Raw genomic sequence first — 20,147 nt, 5'->3', positions numbered from 1 at the left:
ATGACAAGTCTGCAATTCTAAACACACAAGCAACCTGTTTACATGGGGGTTACGTTCAGAGGCACAGTGCGCACCAGTGAAATCGTGTATATTTGAAACACTGTTGGAAAAGCCTGCAAACACTCTGTCCGTCCACCCCCCGTCCTGTTCCAACCCCTTTGTGACATTTTAGGTCACTTCATGGTTCAATGTGTGTAAAGGTAAAGGGACCCCTGACTGTTAGGTCCAGTCGTGTCCGACTCTGGGGTTGCGGTGTTCATCTCGCTTTATTGGCCAAGGGAGCTGCGTACAGCTTCCAGGTCATGTGGCCAGCATGACTAAGCCGCTTCTGGCGAACCAGAGCAGCACACGGAAATGCCGTTTACCTTCCTGCCGGAGCGGTACCTATTTATCTACTTGCACTTTGACGTGCTTTCGAACTGCTAGGTTGGCAGGAGCAGGGACCAAGCAACGGGAGCTCACCCCGTTGTGGGGATTCGAACCGCCGACCTTCTGATCTGCAAGTTCTAGGCTCTGTGGTTTAACCCACAGCGCCACCCGCATCCCTTCAGCGTGTGTAGCCACGTGCATATTGAATGTGCGTAAATGGGCAGTTGCCTGTACTTACTGAGAATAAATCAATTTGATGTCACTGGGCCTTACTACTGAGTAAACATGCTTAGGAATTTGCTCTGGGTTAGGAGACTCTAGAGCAGATTCTGGGGCATCAGGGGAGAACAGATTGGGGGTGTCCCATCACACAAGTGGGTGGGCATTATTAGATGTTGCCAATCATTATTTTCCCACATACCCTTATCAGTCATGTGGCACTTTCATTACAGTGTATTACTGAAGGGGGAATGAGAAGGGACCCAGATGGAAGTTAGGGTCCTGCTTCTACCAAAATACAGTAGCCTTGTAAATTCTGCCCATAAGTTCTTCTTATAAATTGCCATATATTTTATTAGCAGTAATTCCAGGAAACTATTTGATGAGTTGTCATGTTTTTAGAGTGACTTTTGTTTTGGTGAACTGAAAGTAGTAAGTCTCTGCTTCCTTTAAGAGATGGAGATGGGATGTTGCAGAGTTTCACTGTAAACTGGACTAGCGAACAAAGAGAAAGAGTAAAGGCAGCGGATGAGTCAAATTCATTGCTTCACTTGCTTTAACAATCACTGCTGCTACCTTAGAAGGCCATCAACTGTCAGCAGCAGATTTAGAGGCCAAAGCCAACCCTAATGGATCATATTTGCTCTAGCACAGAAAGTCCTTCAACTGCCAGAAGCTAAAGGAAGAGCCAAATCCAGCTCTACAAGTTTCTATCAAGAATAATTTTCCACTGAAGCCTTAGAATTCTGCATTGTAATTGTTTTGTGTAACTGCAATCTTGTTAGATGCCTTAAGCATGCCAATGGACAGTGAAGTTTTAATAAAATATCAAGCAGCAATCCCCCGCTCTACTATAATCCAAGGTACTGCATACAATCTTTGCATAGTGATTCATTCTGTAGGTAGTGGGTGGTTGTCTTTGCCATACAGTGGTGCCCTGCAAGACGAATGCCTCGCAAGACGGAAAACTCGCTAGACGAAAGGGTTTTCCGTTTTTTGAGCTGCTTCGCAAGACGAATTTCCCTATGGGCTTGCTTCGCAAGACGAAAAACGAAAACGTCTTGCAAGTTTGTTTCCTTTTTCTTAACACCGTTAATACAGTTGCGACTTGACTTCGAGGAGCAACTCACAGAACGCGGTGTGGTAGCCTTTTTTTGAGGTTTTTGAAGACTTTGGTGATTTTTGAAGCTTTCCCAAAACTTCATTTAAACTTTTAAAACTTTTTTGGGGGGGTTTTGGATTTTGGGTTGGGGTGTTTGGAATTCAAGGACTTGGTGTTGGGGAGGGGTTTGCAAGAATCTGGAAGCTTGTGTGGTTTTTTTCTGCATTTTTATGATTTTCTGTGACCATTGGGCCACTCTGCTGTTTTTTTAAAAAAATCTGGATTTGAATTTCTGTGTGGTGGGTGGCTGGAGGAACAGTTGAGGAGGGGTTTGCAAGAATCTGGAAGCTTGTGTGGTTTTTTCTACATTTTTATGATTTTCTGTGACCATTGGGCCACTCTGCTGTTTTTTTTAAAAAAATCTGGATTTGAATTTCTGTGTGGTGGGTGGCTGGGGGAACAGTTGAGGAGGGGGTTCTTCAGCAAGAAGCAAAGAGTGGAAGAGGAACCTTCTTCGAGTTGTCCCCCAGAGTCTTAGAAAATGTACTGTACACTTTGTTGATTTTTAAATGTTTTTCTGTCATGTTTAGAAACTTAATTTATTGTTCCTTCAATTTTTGAAATGCTCTTTACAGTATGTGTGACTTTAAAGAGCACTTAATAAACTCTTGCTGTACCAAATTTGGCTTTGTTTGGACTTCTTTGACCATAGGAACGCATTAATTGAATTTCAATGCATTCCTATGGGATTTCGTGCTTCGCAAGACGAAAAATTCGCTAGACGAAAAAACTCGCGGAATGAATTAATTTCGTCTTGCGAGGCACCACTGTATTTTCTAACCAATTATCATAGCTGGTCCCAACAGACTAAGCCAATAAGCAGTCATCACTTTATATTAAGTGCCAACAAGTGAAAAGCTGAATAACCAACAATCTCTACACTAGTTGTTGTTGTTGTTTAGTCGTGTCCGACTCTTCGCGACCCCATGGACCAGAGCATGCCAGGCACTCCTGTCTTCCATTGCCTCCCGCAATGTGGTCAAAATCTCTACACTATGGTCTCTTGAAAATCTGTTAGGTCCATTAATGAATATGATCACATAATGCCACAATGCTCAAATACGCTAATGAAGAAAATCCAAGGCTGGATCTAGACACATCAAAGAAGCATTTCAATTTAAAGCGTTGTTAATTTAAACAGGGAAAACAGGTAGAGAAAAACAGGACTCCATGTTGCCATCTGTTGGCACAATGTCATATCGCACATACAATGCATATAGTAAATCGCTTTTTCTTTAATAGTCTAGCTGAGTCCCAAGGTTCAGCAGTAGAAAACCAACATCCCTAAGGCAGTGTATAAATTTTATGAAATAACTTAATAGAAACTAACAAACAATATGGTCTACCAAAACACTAATTCCTGTTCTCTTATGTGAGGAGTAAAATGTTTTGGATACTACTGTTAAAAAAAAAAATGTAGGGCCCCTCAGAATCCATTCCTAGAATACTTCTGTCCATGAGATAAAGAATGGCAAGTTCCAGTTAAGAAAGTAAAGAAGAAATATGAATATCTAGGAATTTTCTCCATTACTAAGATACTTGCACTTATTTCACAGTGCGGATTCGTATGAAAAACCATTATGGAAAGGATCCAACATACACAGGGATGATGAGCCAACATAAGTGTTACTAATCTCAAAAATCACGTCTGCCAAATTGTACTGACATTTCTTATGTTCCAGCACCAAATGCATCTATATTCTGAGATGACTGCCATAAATCAGCTTGCAGTAGGGGAAAACACCTGTGTTTGATCTTGTAATCTGAACTAACACTATCTGTTTTAATACACTATTTGCAGCCTTTTAGAAGGATAGTAAAAATGAGGATTCTGGGCTCCCATTGCAACTGAACCCACAATGTGTCCATCAATGGCAAGTTGATTTCAAAAGTCTTGTCTCAGAGAGAGAACCCCTTCCAAAGACATAGGATCTATGTCAGATGTAATAATATTTTGTTTTTTCCAATTCTATGCCTGCAGTGTATTTGAATGTCAGGTATCTGAATGTTTTGATGTTCTGAACAGTTTTTATATAAAAGCTGAATTTTATATTGTTTTCATTTTCTATGATTAAGTTACACATAAATGTGTTTATCATTAATTTACACCAAATTCCAAGATGAAACTCCTTAAATTTCATAAATTAATTTTATCCCAATCAAGGCATCAAATGCAACTTGCAATGTAAAAAAACCCTCTCCCTCTCTCTCTCTCTCTAAATATATCTCTCTATATCTAAATCTATATCTACAGATTCCAAGCCAATAAAAATCTTTTTTAAAAATAGAGCTGAATTAAAATTATTCAAAATATACCAAAACAGTGGCACAAAAAAGCAAAAGTTTTGAAACAGCTGCCTTAGACTGAACAGTTCTGCAGCTGGAGTTTTCACCATCCCCTATGTTTCCACCAACCTAACTCTAGCTGATGGGAAATACAGCAGGGTCTCTGAAGCAGATCTTAAAACTCTGGGCAAACTCATATTGGGTCAAGCTGCTCTTCAGGAATCCCAGCCCCAAACTGTTTAGGACAGTGGTGTCCAAACTTTTTTCAAAGAGGGCCAGATTTGATGACCTTTTTTTAGGATTAAAGTTGAAACAAAATAAATAGGATTGAAGTTGAAATAAACTGCCACAGGGGCTGGATTAGGCCCCCAAAACAGACTTTGGACATGCTTGGTTTAGGACTTTATAGCAAGAATGAGGAACTTGTGGCCCTCCAGAGGTTCTTGGACTCCAACTGCCAATAGGCCCAGTCAGCGTGGCTAGGGATGATGGGAGTTGCAGTCCATCAGCACCTGGAAGGTCACAGGTTCTCTACTCCTGCTTTATATAAAAGAATCAATATCTTAAATTGTGCCCAGCAACAAACTGGAAGCCAATAGACAACCTGCATAATAGGAGCAGGGAGCCCTTTTCAGCCACATTCCCTCCTGGGCAACCTTCTGAGGGCTGCCTGCCAGTGGTGGGCAGGATCAGAGGCAGAAGTAGGCAAATCAACTAATGTAAATTTTGCTGTAGTACAGTCTGATAGTCTGTACACCCACTCATACACTCCTCTGCATCCTTCATCCAAATAAGCAAGAGACATTATCAGAGTTCAATGATACATTCCAGCCAGGCAAAAATGTCTCAGTTATAAAACATGGCTGGTGAGAGGGATGGCTTGGGATTAGCTCCAAGGGCCAGACAGAATGAGCTGAGGATCATATTTGGTCCGCAGGCCTGATATTCCCCACTCATAGTCTACACCAACTAGAAGTTGCTCTCCAGAGTTTCAGGTGTGAGTCTCTCCCAGTCTTACCTGAAGATGTTGGGGAATGAACCTGGAACCTTTTGCATGCAAAGTAGATACTCTACTACTGATCTATGGCCCTTCCCCAACCAAATCTTTCAGGAGCAGTTCTGGATTCAGAAGCACTCCCAAACTGCAAACTTAATCCTTCAGAGAGAGGGCAACTCTATGCAAAGCAGGCTGTATTCCCCAACCAGGTTTAGCTTGTGTATGACTAACAGTACTTCCATCTTATCTAGATTGAATCTCTTCTTGTTAGCCCACATCCAATCCATTGCTGGGTCCAGTTTCAACTCTTTGGCATCAGTTGAAAGAGAGAGAGAGAGAGCTGAGTATCATGAGAAGACCCAACCCCAGACTCCATATGACCTCCCCTAAGTGGCCTCACATACAATAAATATCAAAAAACAAAGAGAACAAAACACAGCCCTGAGGAACCCCATAGACAAATGCTGAATGGGCTGAGCAGGAGTTTCCCAGCACCACCTTCTGAGAGGGATCAAACACTTAGGTTTGAACTGCTGTAAAACAGAGCTGCTAAATCTCATATCAGTCCAAAGCTCTGGGAAGATACCATGATTGATTGAATCAACCAACCAGCAGAATCACCAGGGACACACTCCTCCTGTCTAGCTCCTGGTGTTTGCTATCCAAAAAGACAGTTTCTGAACTCAGGTTGGAAAGGATCCAAATAACAAGCTTCAACCAAGAAAGCCTATAATTGAGTTTCTATCGCTTTGGCTAGGCCCTTCCTCCAGAAAGCAATTCTGGAGAATGAATAACTATTGAAGATGATGAGATCCAGTTATGTTTTTCTTTAGCCTGTGGTCAGGACAACTTCCTTAAAAGAAACCGGGGTACACCGTCTCCAAAGCAGCATACAACCTCCACCACCTAACTGGGCAGGCAGGCCTTGTTGGCAGCTTCAACTAACTAGGATGGACAAGAATGTAACAAACAAGTGGTTGGTCTCATTCTGCAAAGCAACTTGTTCGCCTCTAGACGCAACACAACGCAATTCACCCATCAAAATTGAATAACTGACTGTCTCCGTTACCACCCAAGATCAAGCTCTCAACATCAAGTCGAAGTTGAGTGGATGTGATCAGCAAAATATTTTGCAAATTCATCACACGTGTCATACTGATGCATTTGCCAGGGAGCTGCAGCTGCATTTTGGGTGTACACAACAAACCTGAGTTTGCATCTGCATCATGCGGGAAATGGCCCAAATAAGCAAAGATTTTCACAGATTCGAAACAAAAATATTTGCCAAAAATCAGATGCATAAATTATCACTACCTATCAAGATGTTTTGGGTTTTTTAAAAAGAAAATGACAGAAACTGTGCTTGCGTGTGTATGCATACATGTGTGTGTGTGTGTGTGTGTGTGTGTGTGTGTGGGCACTACAACTCCTTCCTTCGAACTTAAGACCCCATCTCAGCACAGGATGCATCCTGGCAACATTTGAAAAATGCATTCTCTGCCTTCCTGTGCTGCCAGCAGCTTTAAAGAAATCTGTGACTCCCACACTGGAGTGTATTGGAAGTATTTCCTGCTGGTTGCCAGAATTACATTTCTGTTTGCCACTGAGAACCTGAGATGTGAACCCCTGCCAATAGCAAATGTTCTATTAACTACAGAATGCTTTGATTAAGGAAAGTTTATAAAGTGGCTCTTTAACTACTCCAAATTGCACAACCTTGTTTGACATCCTCATGGCATGTATATGGAAATCAAAGTTAAAAGGCATCTGAATATTATTAACCTAAACATGCACTTCCTGGTTTTCTTGCACTAACATTATGCCAACATTCTTTGTAAGACATATGTTGTTATATTGTAACCAATATATCAGCGTGTGTGTGTGTGTGTGTGTGTGTGTGTGTGTATTTGTGCAATATTATTTCCATTTTAACAGAACATGCAAAAACTTGATTATTCACAAGTGCTTAACTTAATAGTTACAAAAATCAAAGTGTCAACTAAACAAGATCTTTGTGTCAACTAAACAAGGACGACTTTGGAATTCAGGCTAGGAATAGCTCAGATTTTTTAAAATTGTAATTATTTTCATATACATAATGTAATTTATGTACAGGGGGATGCAAGGTGTAGATTCCATCATACGTTTCTTCCATTTCTATGACTGGAAGAGTTAGAAATAGTTCTGCTACTCTGAAGTTCTGATCACATAAGTTTCCTCAATGTTTAATTTAAATTGAACAGCTCCCTCCATCTGTTATTTACTTTTTACTGTCCCCTAAGTGCTTTGCACTATGTTCTTAGTTCAGCCTCAAACCCACACCACTGCATTAACTGCAAGCCTGAAAGGTAGCAGCAGCATCCTTATAGATAACAAACCTCCCAGGGCACACAAAGAAGGTATAACTGCAATGTGAGTTGAACCTACGGTATGTCCTATCAAATCTTAGTCCAGCAATCTATCTGTGGCAACCAGAGGCCCATGTGACCGCTAATCTGACCTACTACCTTCAGACTGATTGGTCTTTTCTCAGAACTGTCTCTTATAAAAAAGACATTAAAATATTCAAGTTAATATTTTAAATATTAAGTTTGCAACAAGACATTGAGAGTAACAGCCCAATTGTGTGACATTTCCTCACAAGTACATTCCACAGTGCTCTGTGGAGCTTATTTCCAGGCAAATGTGCAAAGAACTGCATCCTAAAAACTGATGGAGGAATTCAACATTCCATCAGCACAAGTATTTCTGCTTGCTCCAATGAATGATCTTTCCCCACCTCCCCTATTTGCTGTTCTTGGAGGGATGGTCCTGCTGACACACCCCTGAGCCAATGGGGGAACATTTGAGAGGCACCTAGGGAGAGGACTAGTTAGTGAAATTCAACCCTTAATTTCTAGATGCAGTCTCCACAACCAGATTTTTGGTAGAGACCTGCCTCATCTGGCCCACCTCTAGACTATGTAGCCTGGTACATTCACTCCTCAGGCCATTCCAAATTCAAAATAACATTCATGGGCTTTTTCAAAGCTCTCCTGAGTGATCGAAACCCACTTCTCCTCATGCCACACTCCAAGCAGGGACTATAGTGGTGGTTTGTTTCGTTTTACTAAGAATTCAAAATGATCCTGGCTCTCTTTATCACACACCTTCCCTTATTTTTCATTACGTGGAGAAGCAAGAAAACTGAAAGACAGGCAACACTGGATTGTAAAACAAGTTGTTCTCAGTAAATCATGCATTCTAGCAGAGTATCACTACAACTTGGATTAAAAGGCATGTTAGAACATTGCTATGAACAAGCCCTAGGGACTCTGTCAAAGTGAGGTGTTGATGAAAGGCAGGGCAAGCGGTTTGTTTTACATGGAGTTAAGCATGACTCTGTGATATTCCTTCTTTCTCAGAACATGGCTGTGTCTGAAGCTGTGCCTTGTTCACCAGGAATGCTGAAGAGCACCTTCTGCTTGGGACCAGGCCTCTCCAAAACCTGAGCCTGGCAGGAATCTCGACTACAACTCCCACTATCAAGAGTCCATCACCTCCTAAATGCAAGCGTCAACAGCCTAGACTTCATTCCTGGGAGTGAGAGAGCTGGCTCTCAGGAAACTCTGCTTCTGATAACAAACTGACAGCTCTTAGCAAGAAAGAAAACACTTTAAGACCAAAAGGAAATGGGACTCCTGTCTCTTAGCCTCAGGAGCTGCTGGAAGACTTGGGGGGCAAGCCCCTAAAGTCAGGATTGTGGGTCTGAAGTAAAAAAAAGAAACATGCCAAGTAGTTGAGAGAACAAGATGAGATCAATAAATCAAAAGATCACAGGTCTTAGGAGGGATTTCTTGGCCAGAGGCCCTGAGGATTGAACTAGCTGGGGTGGGTCATTCAAAGCCAGGTTTGTACTGACAAACCTGGCTGGTAAGACTGAGAATGGCCTCCAGGAAAGGGAAACCTGGCTGTCAGGTTGTGGGTGAAAACTGGCCTCTGTTGACAAGAGCTGAGCATCTGAGGAATAGGGTAGTGGGCAGGGAAGGCATGGCATACGGACAAGGCCTGTGTTGACATAGGGTGACCCACCACTTCTTACCACCCCACATAACAAACCAACTTATCGCCCCCCCCTTGATCCTCCCATGTGGGGGGAGGAGGAAGAAGGGAGGGGGGGTCTGTATTATTTACTCGGGATGCCAAGCGACTGTATAGGAAACACTCTTAAGGTATGATATTTCAGAATGCAATAAATAAATAAAAATAGATGGTGCACTGGGACTGCACCAGGAGAGGTATGCTGGTGTCACAATGACAAGTCAGAGAGAAGGAAATCTGTGGTTGCAGGTGACACCCCCCCCCTCCCAAACCTCCAAGGCACCCCCAAAAGAGCCAGGAGGGAGCAAAGTGGGAAAGTGGCGCCCCAATTCCACCCACAAGGGAGGGAGAGACCCACATCCGGGAATAATGGGATGTACATCAAAGGGGAAGAATAACGGGGGTGAGTTTGACACTGGGATATGTGTGGATTTGGGAGAGGGGCTGCTGAGACACGGGTACGGGGCCGGGCAGCCCAAGCAACCATCAAAGAGAGGAAGGGGGTCCTGCTAAAAGACACCCCCCCCAAAGAAAGTGGAAAGGGGGAGGGGGAAGGGTCAGCTTTTGCAAGGGGGCGCGGAGAAAGGGGCTCTGCGGGATGCCCCCGAGAAGGCGAGGCGGGTACCTTGTAGACGTCGCCGTAGGTGCCGCTGCCGATGCGCTGGATGAGCTCGAAGTCCTCCTGGGGGTTCCTGCGGGACAGGTCGCACACCCGCCCCCCGCCGGCGCTCATGGTGCGCCGCCCCCGGGAGCAGGGAGCGGCCCCCTCGCCCCGCTCCGACGCAGCAGCGGCAGCCACCGGGGGGGAAGGCGAGGTGCGCGGCGACGGAGAGGAGGGGGCGGGCGGGAGGAGGGCCAGCAGGTGGGCGACGTCGGGGGGGGGGGAGAGAGAAAGGGGGAGGAGGAGGAGGAAGAGGGAGAGGGAGAGAAAAAGACCCGGAGCGATCACCGCCGCCAACGACGACGCCTCCCCCCTGCCTGCTCAGCCAACATGGCGCCCGGAGCCGCCGTCTGCGCACGCGCGCAGGTCCCCTCAGCAGCCCAGTGGTACCGCTTGCGAGGGGGAGGAGCCCAGGAGGAGGAGGAGGAGGAGCCGGACAGGCTCGCGGCCCCTCCCCGCACGCTCGGAGGGGCGGAGCTTAGCTAAAGGCAGCTGTTAACGGCTGCGCGCCACAGTGCGAGCTTGAGCTTGCGGGGAGTGGCAGGTAGGCTTCTGCCTCCATTCGGGAAGGTGGCAAGAGGACGCAGCTGTGCAGGCAGTGGGAGTTTCAGCAGGTATTTATTGATTTGCAGGTTTTGCTCTGTTTTAGCTTGATTCTGGCTTCAATGTAATAATAATAATAATAATTTATTATTTGTACCCCGCCCATCTGGGCGGCTTCCATAGAAACCAAAAATACAGTAAAATATCACAGATTAAAAACTTCCCTGAACAGGGCTGCCTTAAGATGTCTTCTGAATGTCAGGTACTGTAGTTATTTATCGCTTTGACATCTGATGGGAGGGCGTTCCACAGGGCGGGCGCCACTACCGAGAAGGCCCTCTGCCTGGTTCCCTGTAGCTTTGCTTCTCGCAATGAGGGAACCGCCAGAAGGCCCTCAGCGCTGGACCTCAGCGTCCGGGCAGAATGATGGGGGTGGAGACGCTCCTTCAGGTATACTGGGCCGAGGCCGTTTAGGGCTTTAAAGGTCAACACCAGCACTTTGAATTGTGCTCAGAAACGTACTGGGAGCCAATGTAGGTCTTTCAAGACTGGTGTTATGTGGTTTCGGCTGCCGCCCCCAGTCACCAGTCTAGCTGCCGCATTCTGGATTAGTTGTAGTTTCCGAGTCACCTTCAAAGGTAGCCCCACGTAGAGCGCATTGCAGTAGTCCAAGCGGGAGATAACTAGAGCATGCACCACTCTGGCGAGACAGTCCGCGGGCAGGTAGGGTCTCAGCCTGCGTACCAGGTGAAGTTGGTAGACAGCTGCCCTGGATACATAATTGACCTGCGCCTCCATGGACAGCTGTGAGTCCAAAATGACTCTCAGGCTGCACACCTGGTCCTTCAGGGGCACAGTTACCCTATTCAGGACCAGGGAGTCCTCCACACCAGCCCGCCCCCTGTCCCCCCAAAACAGTACTTCTGTCTTGTCAGGATTCAACTTCAATCCATTAGCCGCCATCCATCCTCCAACCGCCTCCAGGCACTCACACAGGACCTTCACCGCCTTCACTGGTTCTGATTTGAAAGAGAGGTAGAGCTGGGTATCATCTGCATATTGATGGACACCCAGTCCAAACCCCCTGATGATCTCTCCCAGCGGCTTCATATAGATGTTAAAAAGCATGGGGGAGAGGACAGAACCCTGAGGCACCCCACAAGTGAGGGCCCAGGGGTCTGAACACTCATCCCCCACCACCACTTTCTGAACACGGCCCAGGAGGAAGGAGCGAAACCACTGTATAACAGTGCCCCCAGCTCCCAGCCCCTCTAGACGGTCCAGAAGGATGTTATGGTTGATTGTATCAAAGGCCGCTGAGAGATCCAGCAGAACCAGGAAACAACTCTCACCTTTGTCCCTAGCTCGCCGGAGATCATCAACCAGCGTGACCAAGGCAGTTTCAGTCCCATGGTGAGGCCTGAATCCTGATTGGAAGTGATCCAAATGTTCCACATCTTCCAGGCGTGCCTGGAGTTGTTCAGCAACCACTCGCTCAATCACCTTGCCCAAGAATGGAAGATTTGAGACTGGGCGATAGTTGGCCATACTGGCCGGGTCTAAAGATGGTTTTTTAATAAGTGGTTTAATGACCGCCTCTTTCAGCGGATCTGGGAATGTTCCCTCACAGAGGGAAGCATTCACCACCCCACGAAGCCCATCGCCCAGCCCTTCCCGGCTAGCTTTTATAAGCCAGGATGGGCAAGGATCAAGGAGACAGGTGGTTGGTTTCACGCGTCCAAGCAGCCTGTCCACATCCTCGGGGGTAACGGATTGAAATTGATTCCATGCAACTTGACCCGACAGAGCCCCTTGTAAGGTCGTGTCGGCATGGATGTTAAAATCCCCTAGGACAACCAAACTAGGTGTCTCCAGGAGAACATCCGCCACAACCTGAAGCAGCTCGGACAGGGAATCCTTGGTGCAGCGGGGAGGTCGGTACACCAAAAGGAATCCTGCACTGCCCCTATTGCCCAACTTCCAGAACATGCACTCAGAGAACTGGATCTTCCCAGTAGGACGCCTGGTGCAAGCTAGTGACTTCCTAAAAATCACTGCAACCCCCCCCTCCCCGCCCACATGACCTGGGTTGCTGTGCGTAAGAGAAACCTGGTGGGCAAGCAGCGGCAAGGACAGGCCCATCTGCTTCCTCCAACCAGGTCTCTGTCACACATGCCAGAGATGTGATATTATTACAGTATTATTATTAATTAAATCTTCATGCGATGCTCTCAGGGTGGTCCACAGCATAAAGATACAGAATATCATTATTATCATATATTAAATTTGTATGCCGCTCTTCATCCGTAGATCTTGGGGCAACATAAGATCACAAGATAAAAAAAAACACAAAATACATAATAAATATAAGAACAACGGCAAACTAGTAAATTCCCCCCTCCCACAGCGCATTTAAAGGGGCATCAGATGTCAAAGCAGCCCAAGGCCTGGTAGAAGAGGAATGTTTTCGCCTGGTGGATAAAGGTGTATAATGAAGGCGCTGGGCGAGCCTCCCTGGGGAGAGCATTCCACAAATGGGGAGCCACTGAAGAAAAGGCCTGTTCACGTGTTGCCACTTTCTGAACTTCTCCTGGAGGAGGCACATGAAGAAGGGCCTCAGAGGATGATCTCAGGGTCCAGGTAAGTTCTTATAGAGAATAAAAATACATAATAAAAACAAGAACAAAAGCAAAACAAACCAATAAACGACTGTTCCCCCCCCCATATGTGTATGCACGGCCGGCCCACTCATGAGGCAGGTGAGGCAACCGCCTCAGGCAGCCGGATCCACGGGGGCAGCAGATCCTGATGTCAATCTTTTATAGAATCGTAAAGTTGGAAGGAACCCTGAGGGCCATCTAGTCCAACCCACTGCAATGCAGAAATCTCAGCCACCTCACACATGACAAATCGCCGTTCAACCTCTGCTTAAAAACCTCCAAGGGAAGAGAGTCCACCACCTTCTGAGGGAGTCTGTTCCACTGTCGAACAACTCTTACTGTCAGGAAATTATTTCTGGTGTTTAGTCAGAATCTCCTTTCTTGTTACTTGAAGCCATTGGTTTGGGTCCTACTCTTTGGAGCAGGAGGGGGAAAAACAAGTTTGCTCCATCCTACATGTGACAGTCCTTTGGCTATCTCCTTTAGCTGTTTACCTTTGTTCTTGATGTAGATCCTGTTAGAATTCCTGCTCCGTGATTTCAGTCATGGGATTGTTGTCTTTCACATGGCGGTGTATATTTTGACTCCACAGAGTGGGAAGTGACGGAGACAGGATGTTTGTGTTACTGTGTTCCATGAAGTGGAACTATTGTCCTTTGTTCTTTCTCTTTGCTGTCTGATGCTAGAGAGAGAGGGAGCCATGTTGCAGTGCTCCGTGTGTGTTTATATGTAAATAAAGTAGATTAGCCAAAATGCTGAGTTGCTGAGGTCTGTTACACAAACTGCAAACACTCTGCAGATTCCTAAGTGTGCCGATGTCTGTTGGCATTGGTCGCTATGATGTTCTGGCAGAAGAAAGCTTTTGAAGCTCCCGAACGATCAACCAGGAAGGAGAGAACATGCCAGTCGGGCATGTGTCTCTGCCAGGGTCCTACTTGAGTGTAGGGCAAGCTCCTGACAGATCCTCCCTCACCTGGCACCCCCTTCTTTCCCTAGCGGGGAGGGGGACACCATCTTGGGGTCTGCCTTATGTGCCAAAATGTATTGGGCTGGCCTTGTGTGTGTGTGTGTTACTTTTTGTAACTCAGAGCAACACTGCACCAACCTGGTATTCTCCATATATCGCAAACTGTAGCTCCCATGAGCTCCAGCCAGTTATGGCCTGATGGGAGTTGTATTTTGAGATACATGGCGAACACCAGGTTGGTGCAGTGGTAAATGTTGAAGTGCAGGTATTTATTATGATAGCTTCCATGGACAGTCTATTGCCAAACTCCCAAAGAAAGTTCAGAAATGAAGGTGGGTGTGTTGATCCATTATATATCCCCAAAGAGCAGCAAGTCAGTTGACAATAATACAATCATGTTTTGGCGAAGGCTGATGTAGTGGTTATCCTTATGAGCTTTGCCTGGAGAGACCTGGGTTAATATACCTAATCAGCCATGAAGTTCACTATGTGACATTGGGCCAGTCACTGTTTGAGCCAACCTACACAGCAGAGGGAGCATGTGCCAAATCAGACCTGTCCTCCAATTTCCCAAGCTTAGCGTCACTGGCAAGTACTGTTCCAGTAGATAACATCATCACGCCTGCTATGAAAATAAAAATAAAAATACTGGAGCTGCATTTTTGCTCCATTAATGCTGCATTGCTGCACTTAAGCTTCTGTGCTTCTTTATGTATATATCCAATAATTTGGTCCTGCCTATATTACTGAATGTACTTTGCTTAATATAGTCTTTTGATGTAATTTGTGCTTTTGCTGCATATCACTTATTGCCTTGGTGACTTAGGTGAACTGTTTTTTGTTTTTGTTTTGGCCAGTTATTTTTTTATTATTTTCAAACAGATTCATTCAAATTAATTCAAATTTAATACAGTACAATTTAAAATGTTGACTTCCCACCCGTCCTCCACATTGTGTCCTTGTTTCCCCCCTCTTGCTGCATTATAGCACATGCTTTTATCTACTTCATAATCTGTTGCTTATAATAGTTTATAATTTTAACATTAAATATTATTATAGGGAGATTTTTAATGTTCAATGTTTTATTGTGCTTTTAATATTCTGTTGGGAGCCACCCAGAGTAGCTGGGGAAACCCAATCAGATGGGCGGGTATAAATAAATTACAGTATTATTCTTATTAGGCAGGAGTTCTCACAATGTGAAAGTGGAAGTTGCTCCAATAGGGCAAATGGGACACTGCTCAAGCAATTTCTGTCTGCCCTCAATTGGCCCCCAGCTACCTGCCTCCTATCAGTCCAGAGGGTGACCTTGTCTGGCAGCTTCTTCCTCCACTGTTACCCTTGTAGAATACAGCAGGGAGGAGAAGAATGAGGACAAAACTAGGATTAGTTGGCTCTGTCTGTCATTGCCTCTGGCGCCACCTGCTGCTGGCCTCCCTGCCTTCTGCCCTAACAGTCCCAATTGGCATCAGCCACCATGGTGTTGAGGTACACAACTCTAAGGTTTGCTTGTTGTTTTAGTTGCTCCTGTATAACCCTTTTGTGGTTTTTGGCTTTTCTTTCTCTAAAAGCATGGGACGCGGGTGGCACTGTGGGTTAAACTACAGAGCCCAGGACTTGCCGATCAGAAGGTTGGTGGTTCAAATCCCCGCCACAGGGTGAGCTCCCATTGCTCGGTCCCTTCTCCTGCCACCCTAGCAGTTCAAAAGTATGTCAAAGTGCAAGTAGATAAATAGATACCGCTCCGGCGGGAAGGTAAACGGCGTTTCCGTGTGCTGCTCTTGTTCGCCAGAAGCGGCTTAGTCATGCTGGCCACATGACCCGGAAGCTGTACGCCGGCTCCCCTGGCCAATAAAGCGAGATGAGCTCCACAACCCCAGAGTTGGTCACGACTGGACCTAATGGCCAGGGGTCCCTTTACTTTTACTTCTCTTAAAGACTAAAGAGAGTGAAGCTGAGCTCCTTCTTTCATAAGAACACAAGAAGAGTCTAGCTGGATCAAGCCAATGGCTCATCTCTAGAAGACACAACAGGCCGGGCAAAAAGCAGTTGGAAAGAAGTTAGGAAATGCACATGACCACTCCATGCGGCCTTTAAGTCCAGAGTGCGAAATCTACGAGGCCATTCCCTTGCCCTGCGGAGAGAGGTGCGCCCTTTCCCTTCTCCGTTGGCGGCAGCGCCGCCGTCCCCTTCGCGCGTCTCCTTGCACTTCGTCGCCGTCCAGTCCAGGCGCTGCTGCTGCTCCCCCTGGCGCCCGCCGGCTGCAGCTGCAAGTGCCCGCGCTGTCCTTTGTGCAGCTCGGCCCGCCCGCCCGCCCGCCCGCGGGGAGTGGACGAGACGCGCGGGACGGACGCCCCCCGCCCAGTCCGCCTGCCTGCCCGCCCGCCCGCCCGCCCAGTCCGCCGCGTGCCGGGGCTGTGCGCGCGTGCTCCGGGGATGCTCCCGCCCGGACGCCGGTGGCCGCGCTGCCGTCGCCGCTGCCGCCGCGATGTGCGGGGGCTCTGACGCCGGGCGGGGCGTCCTCTGAAGGGGGCGAGCCATGAGGGGCGGCCGGGGGCGAGGGCTGGTGGGCGCGCTCAGCCTGTGCCTCAGCCTGTGCTCCTTGGCGCTGCTCGTCACGGCCATCTTCAGCGACCACTGGTACGAGACCGACCCCCGTCGCCACCGGGAGAGCTGCGAGAGCCGCGCCGGCAGCGCCCACTCGCCCGAGCAGCGGCGACGCCTCCTGCCGCTGCCGCACTTGCCCTTGCGAGGCGCCAAGCGGCGGCTCCCTCGAGGAGGCGGCGCAGCTCCGGCTCCCGCGCCCACCGGCGACTTCCCGCCGCGGGAGAACTGGAGGGCCCTGGTGGGGCTCGGGGTGTTGCAGTCGCCCTGCGGCCGCCCGCTCTTCGCCACTTACGCCGGCCTCTGGAGGAGATGCTACTTCCTGGGCGTCGACAGGGACCTCGACAGCTTGGTGGAGAGAGGTAAGGCGGCCAGGAGGGTCGCCCCCAGCTCGCGCCCTCCCCACTTTCCCCTTCCTCGCCTGCTGGATCACCATGCACGACCCCCTTATCATTTCTTCACTGGGTTCCCTTGTCTCTGGCACACACCTTCTTTGTCCCCCAAGCCAAAGCCGTCCTTTCGCCCTGTCACCCCCAAAACATCATCCCTGAACCCTTTATAAGACCTCTGTGCAGAGTTAATACACCAATATCCTCTCCTTGCCGTTGATTTTGGGCGCCCCTTCGCTCCCCCAGTTTGGAGGAACCAAGCGTGTTCCTGAGCGTACGCACCGACACTTGGTTTTGCACACAGCCCTAGTAACATCTCTAGGCAAAGTCACCTATTGGGTGCACAGCATTGCCTAATACTGCATTGCCTCTTTGTTATTGCCCAGACCGAGTCTTCCTCTTGCACTCCAGCATTGTCTTCTGTCATTCCTTGCGCTCCTCACTTCTGGTTATTGGCTTTATTCTCTCCGCTCCACCTTCCTCACACTCCACCTTCCTCACACGATGCTGTCCTGTAACTCTCTTGCATATTCCTGCTTCCTACCCTTTCTCCTCTTTCTCTCGTGGAGCGCATAGCAAGACGGACATCAGGAGAACCGCTCAATTCATTAGGAACCAGTGGTGTGCATCGGTGATGGAATGCATGGCCGAGTGACTGTGGACTTGGAGAGTACATTTCCTTAAGTAGCCATGATCCTTCCATCATTTCTCAGTTAATGGAATGCATGGACCACACAACCACCACAGCACATGGTTAATCTGTAATGTGCTTCTCCATCAATCTCCCTGTGTGCCAGGATAGTGGCACTATGCACTTTAGCACTCCAGACCCCGTTCCTCCTTTTCATTCACACATTGCTCTCTCTTGCCCTCCGCCAGTGCTTCATGTGTTCCTTGGCACAGAACCATTGATAATGCCTTGTGAAGCCCCCATTTGCCATATCATGACTCCTAGTTATTATGTCTCCATGCCCCATTCTCTGTCGTTATGTTCAAAAGAACCACAGCTCAAGCCTTGAACGCATGTATAGTAGCAGTGTGTGTCTTTTCCCCACAAAATGCAAGCAGCCACCCATTGGTACCCTTCATCTTATTGCATCTCTACACACCGTGCAGGTTCTTTCTCACTCCCTGTGAATCCCCTTTTCTTCCTGAAAAGGCTCTGCAGCCACTGCACTCTCCTCTTTAATACAAAGGCACTGTGACCTTCCCTTCACAATAAATGGATACTGTTCAATGTCCTGGCATGCAGAAGCAACATTCACTTCCCCACCGAGCACACAGAAACCACAGACCACCTTTCTATCGAGGTATTAGATAGGCCTCTTAGCCCAAGAAACTAGCATTTTGACCTTTTTGTACTCATTCCTCCAGGAGACAAAACTTAAATCTGCTTTCTGTTAGGTGTTTAGCAGACCCATTATGCAATTCACCCACATACTGGACACCTAATAGTGTTGGGTTGCAAAAGGTTGCTCCCCCCAACCCCCCCCCCCAGTTTTATGAGCTTCTATTTTTGGCTGTAAATTATTATCAACAACAGTAAAAAAAGAGGGGAGGGGGGAAGAGCAGAGTATTTAAATACGGCCAAAATGTTAGTTTTACCAGCACAATCACTCTGTGATTTCTTCTTCACTGTCTTCACTACCCACCTTCAAATTATGCTTAAGCCCGAAATATAATCCCTCCTTATCCTCTTCTCTGCTGCTGTAGGTTTTGCTGTTCCCAGCCGCCTTTTGTCCTCCTCCCCAAATGACAAGCCCATGTGAGCAAGAGAGGGATGTTCTGATCTGTGTAAATCTTAAATATTGGTGAGTTAGCGCTCCAAAAGTGGAAAGTGGAACGTTCCAGTGTCACGTTAGTTTGAAAATCAGCTTACATCTTTCTGTCACTACACTGCAGGGGAGGGGAAGCTTTTTAAGGCCAAGGAACACATCTCCTTATGGCAACCTTCTGGGTGCCACATGCCATTGGTGGTGGGTGGGGCCATAAGCAAAAGTGGGAGGAGCAATGACTTTATACAACTGGCTAGTTTTACACGTCTTCACACAGGCAAGCAAGAGGCATTAACAGATCTCAAGGACACATTCCAGTCAGGCAAAAATGCTCAATGAATATGCAAAGTAGAACTGGTGAGGAGGGGGCATGGCTGAGAAGGGGCCAAGGTCTGGAGAGAGTCCTAAGGGCCACATAGAGATGACAGGAGGACTGCTTTTGCCCTTGGGGCTGAAGTTCACCACCCCTGCTATATTTATTTGTTTGAAAGTGCTGTTTTCAAGCTGCATTTGTTAGTAGAGCCTTTACCAACCTGGTGGCCACTTGTTTTCATAGAATCATAGAGTTGGAAGAGACCACAAGGGCCATCGAGTCCAACCCCCTGCCAAGCAGGAAACACCATCAGAATACTCCTGACATATGGTTGTCAAGACTCTGCTTAAAGACCTCCAAAAAAGGAGACTCCACCACACTCCTTGGCAGCAAATTCCACTGTCAAACAGCTCTTACTCTTACTTGTTTTGGGCAACGATGCCTGTGAGCCCCAGTCTGCTGATTTGGTCTGAAGGGAGTTGTAGTCCAAAATGTTTGGTTGGGGAGGCATCAGGTTGGCAAATGCTGATTTAGTATGGAGCATGCTCTGCTCTGCCTTTATTAAGTTTGAATTTTTGCAAAATTGCCAGTTTCAGACTCTACTTAATGGATATACTGTAGTATTGTTTCTAATTAGTATATCTTGCAGCACATTTCCTCTTAGGAATGACCTGTTTCATGCAGACCCATGTTTGGAACCACTTGGGGAGCAAAGTAACTTGTGCAGGGAGGGCTGTGCTAGTTAAAGGTAGGTAAGAGGTGGACAGGGAAGGGGTCAAGCACACCCTCCTCTGGCGTCTTCTTTCCAAACCCACTTCCTGTTGTGCTTTCCCCCCCTGCATGTGTCTAAGCGTTTTAAAGCAGGGAAAACTCAGCATGTTGCTAGACTACAACTTCCATAACAACCAAACATTGGCCATGCTGACTGGGACTGATGGGAGCTGGATGGAGTACAATGACTTCTGGAGGGTCAAACTCTCCCCCCCCCCCAATACTCTAAAGAGAGAAAGAAATGTAAAGGCACAAAAGAAGATGTCATGTTCTGGGATAGCTCAGTTGGTAGAAGACATGACTCTTGACCTCAGGGTTGTGGGTTTGAGCCCCACAAATGATTCCTGTGCT

At 47.2% G+C, this 20,147-nt stretch overlaps 2 protein-coding genes across 14 annotated transcripts in view; one reads left to right on the top strand and one right to left on the bottom strand.

Moving 5' to 3' along the window:
• The window catches only part of MAP4K3 (mitogen-activated protein kinase kinase kinase kinase 3), a 70,415-nt gene extending 60,242 nt beyond the window's left edge, over window positions 1-10,173 (bottom strand). For 2 of the 8 annotated variants that reach the window (XM_083494266.1, XM_083494271.1), the window contains exon 1: window positions 9,739-10,131. In XM_083494266.1, coding sequence (XP_083350392.1) covers window positions 9,739-9,846 — 108 coding nt within the window. In that variant the 5' untranslated portion in view covers window positions 9,847-10,131. Of the gene's footprint in view, window positions 1-9,738 lie in introns of all 8 variants that reach the window. The other 6 variants (XM_083494273.1, XM_083494272.1, XM_083494268.1 and 3 more) reach the window with 6 other exon arrangements.
• An 81-nt stretch (window positions 10,174-10,254) lies between these two features.
• TMEM178A (transmembrane protein 178A) overlaps window positions 10,255-20,147 on the top strand; it is a 25,250-nt gene continuing 15,357 nt past the window's right edge. The window contains exons 1-2 of one of the 6 annotated variants that reach the window (XM_083494783.1): window positions 10,284-10,388; window positions 12,725-12,957. Coding sequence is in view for 2 of the 6 variants with exons in the window: in XM_083494780.1 (XP_083350906.1) it covers window positions 16,484-16,910; window positions 18,651-18,706 (483 nt within the window). In the remaining 4 variants the exon portion in view is untranslated. Of the gene's footprint in view, window positions 10,389-12,724; window positions 12,958-16,307; window positions 16,911-18,650; window positions 18,749-20,147 lie in introns of those variants that run through there. The other 5 variants (XM_083494780.1, XR_014523589.1, XM_083494781.1 and 2 more) reach the window with 5 other exon arrangements.

Source organism: Podarcis liolepis, assembly GCF_965112155.1.
Source record: "Podarcis liolepis genome assembly, chromosome: 3".
NCBI lineage: Eukaryota > Metazoa > Chordata > Lepidosauria > Squamata > Lacertidae > Podarcis > Podarcis liolepis.
The sequence above is the reverse complement of the archived record's forward strand: the minus strand, read 5'-3'. Positions and strand labels throughout refer to the sequence as shown.